This window comes from Cyprinodon tularosa, unplaced genomic scaffold, assembly GCF_016077235.1.
Source record: "Cyprinodon tularosa strain WSP-4 unplaced genomic scaffold, ASM1607723v1 ctg46, whole genome shotgun sequence".
NCBI lineage: Eukaryota > Metazoa > Chordata > Actinopteri > Cyprinodontiformes > Cyprinodontidae > Cyprinodon > Cyprinodon tularosa.
Genome location: NW_024039185.1, coordinates 249,372 through 265,391, shown reverse-complemented (window position 1 = coordinate 265,391; position 16,020 = coordinate 249,372). Strand labels below are relative to the sequence as shown.

The following is a 16,020-nucleotide window of genomic DNA, read 5'->3' as shown; positions in this document are numbered from 1 at the left end:
TTCCTTCAGCAAAACAGATAAGATATTATATGGTTGGTGCAATAAATTATCTGGCTGTTAGCAAGAGTCATTTGCACTGTGTAATTTAAGATTTTTTTTCATTGCATTTTTTTTTTTTTACTGTCAGTCTACACGAAAGCTTGACTGAGGCACAAGCAAACTGTATTGCAGAAGAGATGCAGGGAAAAGCAGCAGGAAAGTAGCTTTGGGGAGATGGGGTTTCGGCCTCATGCTTTTTAAGGGACTTCAGTTTTTCTGCTAAAGAATTAGCAGCCTCAAAAAGTTCAATAAAAAGAAAAGTGAAATATAAAAGTATAAGTTCTGCAAACCATTACAACAGAAATTCGATTTTAGCTTTTCTAATGCGTTCCCTGTCCGCTAGCTGGAAGTCCAAGTCTGTGAATGTTTTCAGTTGGTCATCCTCTCTCCGTTTATAGATGATGGACTGAACAGAGCTTAAATGTTCAAATCTTAGAATATTGTTTTAGAACCAAACCAAGCTTTTAACTTCTCTAGAACTTTCTCCTGATCTGCCTTCTGTGTTCCTTGGTCTTTATGGTGTTGGTAGCTACTTCATGATATTTAATAATCCCAAAGGGAAATTTCATGTTGTAATTCTTATCAGGGTTTCTTAAACAATAAGCTTTAGCTGTTGATGCTTGTAGGGGCACGATGGTTCTCTTGTAGTAGATCTGGTGAGGGGCCAAACGTATTTTGCCGATGTACAACATTCCGATGAAAATGTTTTGTTTATACTGTGATGTGTTTCAGCAGACCAGTCAGGGTAGAGTGAGGAATAAATACAGCGATATACAAACATATTGGATAAAACCTGCTCCAGAGTGCTCTTAACCTCATGCTACGTTCTCACCAGATGCGTTTGGGGCAGCAAAAATGCGCCCGTTGCTTCATTTTTGCAACTTCGTAGCTATTTTAATAACCCCAAAGAGAGGTAGGAAATTGGTTTAGTTCCAGAAATGGAATATGATTTACTAGGTACCACATTAAGCACAGCCGGTGATAGAAAACTAGCTACTTACCACCAGAGTTGCCTTCCATGCTGGTCGTAACTTTAGCTTCTGTCCGGAAGCATCAAAAACACGGCATTCGTTAAAATGTGTGCCATGTTGTGTGCGCAGGTGTTTCTGCCTGTTGGATGTATTTCCTCCCACGGATGTAATTGCCACTTTGCAATGATTGCAAAGCACCTTGTCTCCATCTTTCTGTTTTGCTTTTCTAGACTTATGCCCAGTGACGTCGTACTTGCATTTTGAATGCCGTGTGCATGACTTGCGTAAAATACGTGATGTAAGTCATGCTGCCCAGCGCTAGGCTCTGGTGCTGCCTGGAATGGTAACAAGAATCGTTAAGTGAGCTGCCAATGTAATTGGAACACACGGAACTGGTTCTGAACAGGAACCGGTTTTCAATTCACATCCCCAGTGATAAGTGGGTAAAACATATTTCTAATATGTTTTTTAAGAAAGAAAGTCCACCTCAAAACATTGTCTGTGAAGTCACATTTCTTTCTGTGAAGAAAATAGTATTTCGCTGTCGGAGCCGCTCAGACCCCCACATACTGTACAGGCGGTGTGCTGTCACTGGGAGTCAGAGATGGCAAAAGTACTCACTTTCCGTACTTGAGTAAAAGTACAGATACTTGTGTTAAAAAATACTCTGGTAAAAGTGGAAGTACTGATTAAACTTCTTTACTCAAGTAAAAGTAACAAAGTACAGGCTTGTAAATTTACTTAAAGTATAAAAGTAAAAGTAGAAACCACTTTTTTCATGCCGTTGCCTACATTTTAAATGGATGTCTGCCAATAGGACTACATCTCCGTTGTGTTTATTTTCAATCATCTCGTCGTCCATACTACTATGCTAACGCCACCGCCACCAAGCTGCAATGATTTGCCGCGAATGAATACCGCCGAATCTGTCGATTCATCTTGTAGTGGTGTGTCAAATGCACCGTAGATTCCCATCCAATTAGATTGAATTTGGTATTGATGATGTGAAAAATAATAACGGTAACTCCATTGAAATGATTCAAAACTAAAGTAACGAGCCAATTTTTTTAAAATGTAAGGAGTAGAAAGTACAGATATTTGTGTAAAAATGTAAGGAGTAGAAGTAAAAAGTCGCCATAAAAATAAGTAGTAAAGTAAAGTAAAGTAAAAATATCAGAAAAATCTACTTGAGTACAGTAACGAAGTATTTGTACTTCATTACTTCCCATCTCTGCTGGGAGTCCCCAGCAGCAGCTGCCTCAGATTCAGTCACCACTTAGGGGTTTTCCTGGCTGTTGTGGACAGAGATGGGAAGTAACGAAGTACAAATACTTCTATACTGTACTCAATTAGATTTTTCTGATATTTTTACTTTACTTTACTACTTATTTTTATGGCAACTTTTTACTTCTACTCCTTACATTTTTACACAAATATCTGTACTTTCTACTCCTTACATTTTAAAAAATTGGCTCGTTACTTTAGTTTTTAATAATTTCAATGGAGTTACCGTTATTATTGTATTAGTATGGACGACGAGATGATTGAAAATGAACACAACGGAGATCTAGTCCTATTGGCAGACATCCATTTAAAATGTAGGCAACGGCATGAAAAAAGTGGTTTCTACTTTTACTTTTATACTTTAAGTAAATTTTCAAGCCAGTACTTTTGCCATCTCTGGTTGTGGATCAGAAGTAGATGTTAGCGTTATTCAGATAAGTGATCCCAACTGCAGGCACCAGAATAATAAAAGAGGACCTGTTTAGCCGGCAGTTTTCGACATTTTAAGTTAATTTAGCTAATAATCTGTTTCAGGGGAGTGATCATAACTCTCTACATCAGTAGTACTGTGTCTGCCTTCCTGCCAGCTCCAAGATAAGCCGCTCTGATTGGTTGATGTGGCGCATTGAGCAGAAAAAGTTAAATTTTTCCACCTCCAGCATCTGTGGTTTGTGAAGGGCGTCATGCACCTCAGATGCTCAGGAGGCGCTGCTTCAGCTGCTCAGATGAATCAAGATGCGTCGCTCCTGCTGCTCGAGACGCGCTGCAGGAACTTTTGATATGCCTTGATGCATGTCCACTCCAAACTTTGCATCAAAGCCAGATGCTTCTGCTGCTCAAAGTGCTTGAAGTGTGAACATAGCATCAGGCCAGGGAAACAGTTCATTCTTAAGCAGAAGAATAAAATAACTCATACAGCCAAAAAGTGGTTACAGGACCATTTTTTGAATTGTATGGACTGGCCAAACCAGGTAGACGTTAATCCGACTGAACATCTTTAGAGAGATCTGAAAACAGCTGAGCACAGATATATCTGATCCAATCTGATCAGAGTTTCAGATGTTCTGTTAAAAAGAATGTGCCAAACTGCCTAAAGATAGCACTGTAGCCTAACCTTCAGTGCCCCCAAAAGATTTTTAAAGGGAACAGAACTCATTCCTGTCATGAAAAGGTGGTTTGTCCTCTTCAGGTTGGAGGAGAGTTTTTGCCTCATGGAAAGGAGTTTAAGTATCTTGGGATTCTGCTCATTATTGAGGGGAGAACAGAGCTGCAGCTGCTTTATTACGGACACTGCACCAGTTTGTTGTGGTGAAGTAAGTGCTAAGCGAAAACACAAAGCTGCGTTCCTATCTTTCCCTATGATCATGAAATCTGGATCATGACTGAAAGAACGAGATCCTTGTTACAAGCGGCTGAAAATAGGTTCCTCCTCAGGGTGGCCGGCCCTCCTTAAGAGTTGGGGTGAGTAGGTCAGTCATTTTGGGGGAGGCTCAGAGTAGAGCTGCTTCTGCTCCACATGGAGAAGGGTCAGCTAAGGTGGCTCAGACAGCTCGGTCGATTGCCCACCTGGGCAGGTATGTCCCACCGACGGAGGCCAAAGGAATGACCTAGGACACACTGGAGAACTATGTCTTTCAGCTGTGCATTCGTTGTCTCAGGCCTCCCCCAGCAGAGCTGGAGGTGGTGTCTGCAGTGAGGGAAGTCTGGGAGTCTCTGCTGAGACCTGCGGTTGAGTTCAAGATGAAAAGTAAGAGTAGGAGAACTCAATTCTTATCAAATGGTTGTTTAGACTATTCTTAAATACATAGTGTGAACTACTGGAAAAAATATCTTTGATAATTTGAAATTTTAATTTGAGTCCTAACAACGTAATTGGCTGACTGACAATAGGTCTGGCCAATCCTGCAACACCATAAGTGCGTTTGATGTTACAATGATGTTGTTTGACCTGCAGGTTGCATGGTGCTTTATGAATCAAATTAATTCTCAGTATAAGACCACAACATTCTTAACTATGTATGTTTTTAAAGTGTAATACTTCATTCATTGCTAAGTTTTACAGTATAGGTAGGTATAACTTGATGTAAGTACCTATTTTTGTGAGGTCTTTGGAGGTAAATGGAAGGATCTTCAGGTTAGCTGGGCTAACCAAGCTCGCACTGGACTTACTCATTGAACCACATTTATTTTGCGGAAGTAACTTTTTTTTAAAAAACCTTATTTTTCATTGTTTTTCTTTTGCAATGAACAAAAAAAAAACAACTGAACATTACAGCCCATAACAAACAAAACAGTCAGAGCATCTAGTATAAACCAAAGGACACTATATCAATAAGAAAACTACAAAAAATACAGACCAGTACAAAACAACTGAGTAAGTGAGAGCGGCAAACATATGGTAGGTGTTAAATTACAATATCTTCTGTTTTAGATAAAGAACCAATTTAGCCCAATATTTCTCGCACTTATCAACAGCCAATCTTAATGAGAAAGTCAGTCTTTCCATAATGCAGATTTTCTTGATAATATCCTTCCAGTCCAGTATTGAAGGAGGATCTGCACATAACCATTTACGGATAATGGCTTTTTTCGCACCTGCCAATAATACTAATAGGAGGTATCTGTCTGTTAGCAGAAGTAACTTTAAAGTTGGTTTTAAGAATTGTTTAAAGTTACTGGATTTAAAAAGAACACATACACATTGGACATAATCAAGAAGAAATGTATACAGGTGCTGGTCATAAAATTAGAATATCATGAAAAAGTAGATTGATTTCAGTAATTCCATTTAAAAAGTGAAACTTGTATATTATATTCATACATTACATACAAACTCATATATTTCAGATGTTTATTTGATTTAATTTTGATGATTACAAATGACAACAAATGAAAATCTCAAATTCATCATATCAGAAAATTAGAATATTACTGAAGACCAATAAAAACAAAGGATTTATAGAAATGTTGGCCAACTGAAAAGTATGAACATGAAAAGTATGAGCATGTACAGCACTCAGTATTTAGTTGGGCCTCCTTTGGCCTGTATTACTGCAGCAATGCGGCGTGGCATGGAGTCGATCAGTCTGTGGCACTGCTCAGGTGTTATGATAGCCCAGGTTGCTCTAATAGTGGCTTTTAGCTCTTCTGAATTGTTGGGTCTGGTGTATTGCATCTTCTTCTTCACAATACCCCATAGATTTTCTATGGGGTTAAGGTCAGGAGAGTTTGCTGGCCAATTAAGAACAGGGATACCATGGTCCTTCAACCAGGTACTGGTAGCTTTGGCACTGTGTGCAGGTGCCAAGTCCTGTTGGAAAATGAAATCTGCATCTCCAAAAAGTTGGTCAGCTGCAGGAAGCATGAAGTGCTCTAAAACTTCCTGGTATGTGGCTGCGTTGACCCTGGACCTCAGAAAACACAATGGACCAACACCAGCAGATGACATGGCACCCCAAACCATCACTGACTGTGGAAACTTTACACTGGACTTCAAGCAACGTGGATGAAGTGCCTCTCTTCTTTTCCTCCAGACTCTGGGACCTTGATTTCCAAAGGAAATGCAAAATTTACTTTCATCAGAGAACATGACTTTGGACCACTCACCAGCAGTCCAGTCCTGTTTCTCTTTAGCCCAAGCAAGACGCTTCTGACGCTGTCTGTGGTTGAAGAGTGGCTTGACACAAGGAATGCGACAGCAGAAACCCATGTCTTTCATACGTCTGTGTGTGGTGGTTCTTGAAGCACTCACTCCAGCTGCAGTCCACTCTTTGTGAATCTCCCCCACATTTTTGAATGGGTTTTGTTTCACAATCCTCTCCAGGGTGCGGTTATCTCTCTTGCTTGTACACTTTTTTCGACCACATCTTTTCCTTCCCTTCGCCTCTCTATTAATGTGCTTGGACACTGAGCTCTGTGAACAGCCAGCCTCTTTAGCGATGACCTTTTGTGTCTTGCCCTCCTTGTGCAAGGTGTCGATGGTCGTCTTTTGGACAACTGTCAAGTCAGCAGTCTTCCCCATGATTGTGTAGCCTATAGAACTAGACTGAAAGACCATTTAAAGGCTTTTGCAGGTGGTTTGAGTTAATTAGCTGATTAGAGTGTGGCACCAGGGGCCATCAATTTTGAACCTTTTCACAATATTCTAATTTTCTGATATGATGAATTTGAGATTTTCATTTGTTGTCATTTGTAATCATCAAAATTAAACCAAATAAACATCTGAAATATATGAGTTTGTATGTAATGTATGAATATAATATACAAGTTTCACTTTTTAAATGGAATTACTGAAATCAATCTACTTTTTCATGATATTCTAATTTTATGACCAGCACCTGTAATCCTTAAGTTGACTTATTGGAAATGGAAAATGAATTACTAAGTTATCTTTTTTTTTTGTCCTTCCTTATATAAAAAAGATGGTTTAGTAAACTCAAATTTTTGGAGGTAATCGGTTTCAACATAAGCTTTTATTTTGGTTAACTTACTCAGGTTTGCAGTGTGCGTCAACCTTGTTGTATCATATTCAAAATGACTCGAGGCTGTAATTGCTCTCAAAGGTCGATCAGGTCATTTCTCTCTGGGATTATTAAAGTATGTCTGATTCTGATTAAGTAAAGGCTGTCAATATTTACATGAATTTTATTTTCTTCCATTTTTTTAATAAATGTGGATCAAATGCAGTGCTGTGACTACTTTATACATACATATAATTTACACTTTTTAATTTTATTTTTTCTTAAAAAAATACACAATTTCCCCCCCATTTCAGTTATCTTTGTCCCATAAAACCCGATAAAATGCCTTAAAGTGACAACAGTGTTGAAAACTTTGAGAAGCATGAAAACATGATGATGTGCACCAGTCTTCGGTGCTCAGAGAAAATCTAACAAATTTATCTTTTTTGTTAAAGGAGTTGGATTCAATATCACAGCCGACTACGAAGGATTCAACACCACTTTTTACACCAAAAGAGGCTGCAGTAGCAGTATATGTGAGGCAGTGGAGAAACTTACCAAGCTTATGGTGAGTCTCTACGAGCATTTCTTTCCCTATCCATTCCTTTTATCAATTTGTATATTTATACATTAGTTATTCTGATTTAGAGCAATGTGGAGGGCTCATAAAGGTCCCATATAATGCAAAATTCATATTGTAGAAATTTTGTAACAGTCATATCTGTCCTAAGATCTAAGAAAAAAACTTAGACCTCTATCATTGCTTTTCACCACTTCTTAGCTAATGTGTCCTGAGAAAAACATCCCCCCTTATGATGTCATTAAGGGAAATAAGCTGTCCAGAGCGGTCTGTAGCATCCCATCGCTCAAGCTACAGCCTTCATCTATTGAATAATTTCATGCCCCTAGCTTATCTTTAAGAACTCCTAACGGTTGTCATGGTTTGCGGGTTGTGGGGATGTGGCCTTCGAGAGGACAGGGTTGTGGAAGGCCAAAACAGGTCATCCAGAGAAAGGCTCCATTAGGAGATATTTGGCCATCTGCCTAATCTGAGAGGAATTTTCTGCAAAAACAGAGAAAACATGTTCATTGTTAAATGCAGCCAAACATGGGACCTTTAAGACCATAATATTATACCTCTGGCTAAATTTCAAATATGATAGTAAACTATTTTTAAATAAGGATAAAGTGAGACTAATTATATGCAAAGCCTTTCAGCATTGATATATCCTGGATATAGTCACAGTGAAAAGTTGTTTGCATTGTCATAGACCTTCCAGCAATTCTTCATACTAATCAGACTAGTAGACTAGGTTTAGAAAGACATGCAGACATAGCTGCCAGGAACAAAAAAAAAAAAAAAAAAAAAAAAAAAAAAAAACACACAAATCAGGACATTTCAGCAATGTTTTGTTTTATGTATTGTCCAGTTGATACAAAAAGGTGCTGCCTTTTTTTTTCATATTAGACACTAGAGATCCAAACCTCGCTGACTATAAATATTTAATTTGATTTTTCCGTTAACGACTTGATTCAGGAATGATTTTTAAATTCAAAATAATCATTTTCTGCATGGGCCATTGTAAATCAAAAGTATGCCCAAACACTAGCTTATAGCGACAACGCTGCAGGTGTGCACTACTTCTTCTTGGGGTAGTGGTGGCCTAGTGGTTAGGACATAGAGCTTGGAACCCTGAGGTTGTGAGTTTGAGCCCCACTCACACAGACTGCCACTCTGGGTCTCTGAGCAAGACCCTTAACCCCCTGATTGCTCCATGGTCGTCCTACGACTGCTACCCTAGGCGATGGGTCAAATGCAGAGGTATATTTCTCGAATGTGAGATCAATAGAGTTCAATTATTATTTTGCCGAAGAGGCTGGCTAATAGGCTAACTACCTTGCGGTAGACTGCGTTCTACGGTGGCAGTGTCCTGCAATACATAGTTTCTTCTCTTGTAGGAGTAGGAAAAACACAGAGCCTAAATGTATTTTTAAATCGATTTTTGAGCATTTTGAATTGATTGACAATTTCCAGGACTAGGAAATGCAATTCTATTAAGAATGGATGTATTTTATTAGCCCTACTGGAGATGTCCACAAATATATTTTTCCAGGTAATGTCCCAAGTCGGCCACTGGGGTGTCAAACTCCAGTCCTTAGGACCCACAACTTTTTGGTCTGTCTGAAGTCCAAAATAGCTCAATTAAGGGATTGAATTACCTCCTGTTCACTCAAGTTCTGCAGTCTTGCTGCTGACTTAGTTATGTTCAGGTCTTTTAATATAGAGAAACATGAAAGTTACAGGATTCTGATGCTTGATGTCAGTATATTAAAACCAGTGCGGCAGAGACTTAAGAGCTGACTTGAAGTTAAAGGTGCTGTACGAGATCTTGGAAAAAGGGTTCCAGCAAGCTATTTTTTGAACATTCACAACCATGCTTCTCCCTTCAGACCACCCCTCGAAACCACGCCTTCAAAACACATGAACACGTATGCGCTGCAGAGCAGCTGAAGCAGCGGGTCGCTGATCTCAGAGCTGGCAGGCGGACAGACAAATGCAGAGCGCTATGATCACTCCTCTGAAACAGTTTAGTAACACCTAAATTAACTTAAAATGAGCCTGTTGCTGTTGAATGGGATTCCAAGTGACAGAGCACCGCAGGTGTACGGGAGTCTGAGCGGCTCCGACAGAAATAACATTTGAAGGCAGGATGGTAATCTAGTTGTACTGACTGCACTGATGATGTTTTCAGGTGGACTTTCTCACTTCAAAATAGATTCAAACTACTTTTTACCCACTTATCACAGCAAATATAGCTGCCATTGTTCCAGGCAAAGAAAGGATAGGGTAGCTCCGGCAAATGCTCATCAGACCCACTTTTCCACTGCGCAGCAAAGATGCTTCAGCCGCGCGCCAGAACTAAACCTGCACAAGCATAAAAAATGAAGCAGCATGCACGTTTTTGCTGCTCTTGGTTCTTTAAGGGGTGAAGGTAACATAACAGTGGCCAGCTTCCAGCCACTGAAACTTGTATATTATATTCATACATTACATACAAACTCATATATTTCAGATGTTTATTTTGTTTAATTTTGATGATTACAAATGACATCAAATGAAAATCTCAAATTCATCATATCAGAAAATTAGAATATTACTGAAGACCAATAAAAACAAAGGATTTATAGAAATGTTGGCCAACTGAAAAGTATGAACATGAAAAGTATGAGCATGTACAGCACTCAGTATTTAGTTGGGCCTCCTTTGGCCTGTATTACTGCAGCAATGCGGCGTGGCATGGAGTCGATCAGTCTGTGGCACTGCTCAGGTGTTATGATAGCCCAGGTTGCTCTAATAGTGGCTTTTAGCTCTTCTGAATTGTTGGGTCTGGTGTATTGCATCTTCTTCTTCACAATACCCCATAGATTTTCTATGGGGTTAAGGTCAGGAGAGTTTGCTGGCCAATTAAGAACAGGGATACCATGGTCCCGGTTGTACTGACTGCACTGATGATGTTTTCAGGTGGACTTTCTCACTTCAAAATAGATTCAAACTACTTTTTACCCACTTATCACAGCAAATATAGCTGCCATTGTTCCAGGCAAAGAAAGGATAGGGTAGCTCCGGCAAATGCTCATCAGACCCACTTTTCCACTGCGCAGCAAAGATGCTTCAGCCGCGCGCCAGAACTAAACCTGCACAAGCATAAAAAATGAAGCAGCATGCACGTTTTTGCTGCTCTTGGTTCTTTAAGGGGTGAAGGTAACATAACAGTGGCCAGCTTCCAGCCACTGAAACTTGTATATTATATTCATACATTACATACAAACTCATATATTTCAGATGTTTATTTTGTTTAATTTTGATGATTACAAATGACATCAAATGAAAATCTCAAATTCATCATATCAGAAAATTAGAATATTACTGAAGACCAATAAAAACAAAGGATTTATAGAAATGTTGGCCAACTGAAAAGTATGAACATGAAAAGTATGAGCATGTACAGCACTCAGTATTTAGTTGGGCCTCCTTTGGCCTGTATTACTGCAGCAATGCGGCGTGGCATGGAGTCGATCAGTCTGTGGCACTGCTCAGGTGTTATGATAGCCCAGGTTGCTCTAATAGTGGCTTTTAGCTCTTCTGAATTGTTGGGTCTGGTGTATTGCATCTTCTTCTTCACAATACCCCATAGATTTTCTATGGGGTTAAGGTCAGGAGAGTTTGCTGGCCAATTAAGAACAGGGATACCATGGTCCCGGTTGTACTGACTGCACTGATGATGTTTTCAGGTGGACTTTCTCACTTCAAAATAGATTCAAACTACTTTTTACCCACTTATCACAGCAAATATAGCTGCCATTGTTCCAGGCAAAGAAAGGATAGGGTAGCTCCGGCAAATGCTCATCAGACCCACTTTTCCACTGCGCAGCAAAGATGCTTCAGCCGCGCGCCAGAACTAAACCTGCACAAGCATAAAAAATGAAGCAGCATGCACGTTTTTGCTGCTCTTGGTTCTTTAAGGGGTGAAGGTAACATAACAGTGGCCAGCTTCCAGCCATGGCGTCCTGCATGAGCATTAGGGGGTCGATTCGTTCATGTGTCAGGGTACGTGCACATGAGTGAGGGACAAGCAGACGACCATGATTGCGTGTCAGGAACCAATCGTGTACAACGGACCGTCTGGTTGGGGTTATTCATTGATTTCTCACTGTAGCACGGAGCATTTATTTTAGTTTCACTTCCAGACCTTCTATTTCACTGCTTGCTAAGCGGCTTTAAGTCACATGATAAAAAATGCACCTTTAAGGAAACAGACTTGAGACTTGAATTGGAGATAGAGACGTTTGTAGGCATCACATCTTTATCTCTAGCATACAGGTGCTGGTCATAAAATTAGAATATCATGAAAAAGTAGATTGATTTCAGTAATTCCATTTAAAAAGTGAAACTTGTATATTATATTCATACATTACATACAAACTCATATATTTCAGATGTTTATTTTGTTTAATTTTGATGATTACAAATGACATCAAATGAAAATCTCAAATTCATCATATCAGAAAATTAGAATATTACTGAAGACCAATAAAAACAAAGGATTTATAGAAATGTTGGCCAACTGAAAAGTATGAACATGAAAAGTATGAGCATGTACAGCACTCAGTATTTAGTTGGGCCTCCTTTGGCCTGTATTACTGCAGCAATGCGGCGTGGCATGGAGTCGATCAGTCTGTGGCACTGCTCAGGTGTTATGATAGCCCAGGTTGCTCTAATAGTGGCTTTTAGCTCTTCTGAATTGTTGGGTCTGGTGTATTGCATCTTCTTCTTCACAATACCCCATAGATTTTCTATGGGGTTAAGGTCAGGAGAGTTTGCTGGCCAATTAAGAACAGGGATACCATGGTCCTTCAACCAGGTACTGGTAGCTTTGGCACTGTGTGCAGGTGCCAAGTCCTGTTGGAAAATGAAATCTGCATCTCCAAAAAGTTGGTCAGCTGCAGGAAGCATGAAGTGCTCTAAAACTTCCTGGTATGTGGCTGCGTTGACCCTGGACCTCAGAAAACACAATGGACCAACACCAGCAGATGACATGGCACCCCAAACCATCACTGACTGTGGAAACTTTACACTGGACTTCAAGCAACGTGGATGAAGTGCCTCTCTTCTTTTCCTCCAGACTCTGGGACCTTGATTTCCAAAGGAAATGCAAAATTTACTTTCATCAGAGAACATGACTTTGGACCACTCACCAGCAGTCCAGTCCTGTTTCTCTTTAGCCCAGGCAAGACGCTTCTGACGCTGTCTGTGGTTCAAGAGTGGCTTGACACAAGGAATGCGACAGCAGAAACCCATGTCTTTCATACGTCTGTGTGTGGTGGTTATTGAAGCACTCACTCCAGCTGCAGTCCACTCTTTGTGAATCTCCCCCACATTTTTGAAGGGGTTTTGTTTCACAATCCTCTCCAGGGTGCGGTTATCTCTCTTGCTTGTACACTTTTTTCGACCACATCTTTTCCTTCCCTTCGCCTCTCTATTAATGTGCTTGGACACTGAGCTATGTGAACAGCCAGCCTCTTTAGCGATGACCTTTTGTGTCTTGCCCTCCTTGTGCAAGGTGTTGATGGTCGTCTTTTGGACAACTGTCAAGTCAGCAGTCTTCCCCATGATTGTGTAGCCTATAGAACTAGACTGAAAGACCATTTAAAGGCTTTTGCAGGTGGTTTGAGTTAATTAGCTGATTAGAGTGTGGCACCAGGGGCCATCAATTTTGAACCTTTTCACAATATTCTAATTTTCTGATATGATGAATTTGAGATTTTCATTTGTTGTCATTTGTAATCATCAAAATTAAACCAAATAAACATCTGAAATATATGAGTTTGTATGTAATGTATGAATATAATATACAAGTTTCACTTTTTAAATGGAATTACTGAAATCAATCTACTTTTTCATGATATTCTAATTTTATGACCAGCACCTGTACAGCATTCTGTGCAGACGAAGATAAAACCTTTCTCCGAATCTGAAGCACATCTAACCCTGCATAGCTGTAGGTCAAGAGGCCAAACCTTTACTTCTTCTCAGGCCTAAATTATGACATCAATATTTGATCATTATCTAAAAATCTATTGACTTTCATTAACATTAATGTCAGTCTTTTAACATTTAATTTAAGATCCAAAAATTTAAGTTAAGCATGCTTTACATTTTTAGAATAAATGTAATATTTACAACATAACAAATATGAATAGGCTAAAACTAATCATTCACTGTGCATGGTTCTAAATCTGGTTTTATTCTCCCTACCCTGACTTTTAAGTTTTAATAATTGTGGGAAACAATTAGGGCAAGTGGAAAGGAAATAGTTTTAATTCCAACATTTGCAACATAAATATTCATTGTGATGTTGCAGCTAATTTAGCAGAGATGTTAAAGGCCAGTAAGTCCATTTTGTTTGGAAAGATCCAAACTCATTAAATACAGTGCCCAGTTGGAGAGAATTTGTTGTAGTCATTATTATGAAACTGCAAATAACATGATGAGGTTATGTCGAGTCATTAAATCCGATCAACAGGTTAATAATCCAACTCATTGTTTTGCAGTAAAACATTCATAGCAGCTGCAGTTTCTTTCGAAAATACCAGCTTCCTTTTAATCTTCTTAACATGAGAGAAAAACTGGTCCTGAAACTCAAGTCACCAATTATAGTCAACTTTCCCAAAGGAATCAGAACCTGATATGTTACTTAAAAAATACTTCTGAAATTGTCTTTAAGTTCATGTTTGATTATTTTTTTAAATTAAATAAAGCTTGTGAATCCATTATACTCCTAATAAAAGAGCGTATTATGAGAAGTAGTAGGCTATTGGTGTTAATACAGAAGGGATAAAATCATACCCTAAGAGCCACTATTGCTGGCGTTTCCTTTTTGAAAAATTTTACATAAATAAAAAAAAAAAAACGACTAGCTACTTTCAATTCAATTCAGTTCAGTTTATTTCTATAGCGCCAATTCACAACACATGTCATCTGAAGGCACTTTACAGTTCACTAGATCATACAGTCAAATTGATTCAAGGTTTTCTATCTAAGGAAAACCAGTTGATTGCATCGACTCATTGACTCAAATGCAATCCCTTACACGAAGCATGCTTGTAGCGACAGTGGAGAGTAAAAACTCCCTTTTAAAAGGAAGAAACCTCCAGCAGAACAAGGCTCAGTTTTCACACTCTGAATTTTACTTTTGTTACTGTGACCAGACAGTCCACATTTTGGACCACCTGTCCCCAGAAATGTCCCCGATTTGACTGTTTTTATGAATGAGGGGGGAAATGTTGCGTATAGACTGTTATTACGGTAAAAAGAGTGCATGAGCATGCTGCACACAGAAACAGCTCTTAGCTAGCTGATTGGCAGCTGTTAACGTATAGATGAGGAGCAGAGTGAACCAGTTTTAAAACAGACGAGGAAGTTTGTTATTAGAACGGGTCGGAGCTGCCCTGTGTTATGGTGAGTGTGTTAATCTTTTCAGTTGATTTGAATTGGGCTGATCATTGTGATGTTTGGTTCACGTCCAAGTTAATAAAAAAAAGGGCTTGGATGTGTTTTGTTTTACTAAAGTTGAGGACCGGAAATGAAACATAAAGCGAGCTAATCAATAAAAAGTAAGACAGACCATTGGCTGCTTCTGGCATTAGTTAATAGACTCAGATGAAACTAAACAGTATGATTGAAAACTCCTTGTAAGGCGATAATCTGGTTTGGTGGTTCTCCAAGGATCAACAAGGGTTAAACTAAAGATGTTTTTACAACTGATAGGTGACGTTTAGTTTATATCATCAGATAGTTAGTTATTTTATGTAGAGTTATGAGATGTTTTGCTGCTTTTTTACACTTGATTTTTGTTGTTTAAATATTAATAAATATGTAAAAATGGATGAAAGCATCACTGTCCCAGTTTCCTATTTTAATTTTCATGACAAGTATGTATTTTCATCTATGAGCTGGAAATGTCTCTATATTAGATTGCAGAAATCTGGTCACCTTAACTTTTGTTCTTTTCTCCAGATTACAGGTAAACTTGGCTGCGCTGTACTCGGACCTACCTGCACCTTTGCAACATTCCCCTTAGTTGAGTAAGTGACATTCTTCACAAGGGCCAATTCACGTTTGGTTTCTTGAGATGTTAAAATTTCACACCAGGAAGTTTAATGCCCATTTTTCTACCCTCTGTCTTGTCAGTGCAGAAAAAGGCTTTAACCTGAGCACACCCATCATCTCGGCGGGAAGCTTTGGTCGCTCCTGTGACTCTACCCTCAACCTGCAGCGGGTTCTGCCTCCAGCGCGGAAGATCTCAGACTTTTTCATCAACTTCTGGCTGGAAAACAATAGCATAAAACCCGAGTGGAAGACAGCCTATGTCTACAAAAAGGCCAACAACACTGAGGACTGCTTTTGGTCAGTGACACATTAAGAATGAACTCAGAGGTATAACTTACAATTTAGTAGAATTGATGAATCAAATTGTTGAGTTAATTCACCATGAGCCACTTATTTGGTTCTGCAGAAGCATGATAATGAAGTAATAAGGTGTGTTGGAGAAGAGATACATCTAAAGGTTGTAAGATAGTAGCTTTCAGGTCTAAAATTTTTACCTCGTAAAGCACTTTATTACCTAACCCTTCAACAAGGACTCTATTTTCTGTCCATGAACCATTCTTGTCAATAAGGTAATTCACACCAACAGTGCTGCATG

The 16,020-nt window shown here is 39.1% G+C and overlaps 1 protein-coding gene across 1 annotated transcript in view; it reads left to right on the top strand.

Annotated features, from left to right (window-relative positions):
* The window catches only part of si:ch73-139e5.4 (heat-stable enterotoxin receptor), a 37,464-nt gene that overhangs the window by 651 nt on the left and 20,793 nt on the right, over positions 1-16,020 (top strand). Inside the window, exons 2-4 of the mRNA XM_038301030.1 lie at positions 7,210-7,322; positions 15,333-15,400; positions 15,507-15,722. Of these exons, the coding sequence (XP_038156958.1) occupies positions 7,210-7,322; positions 15,333-15,400; positions 15,507-15,722 (397 nt within the window). The remainder of the gene's footprint in view (positions 1-7,209; positions 7,323-15,332; positions 15,401-15,506; positions 15,723-16,020) is intronic.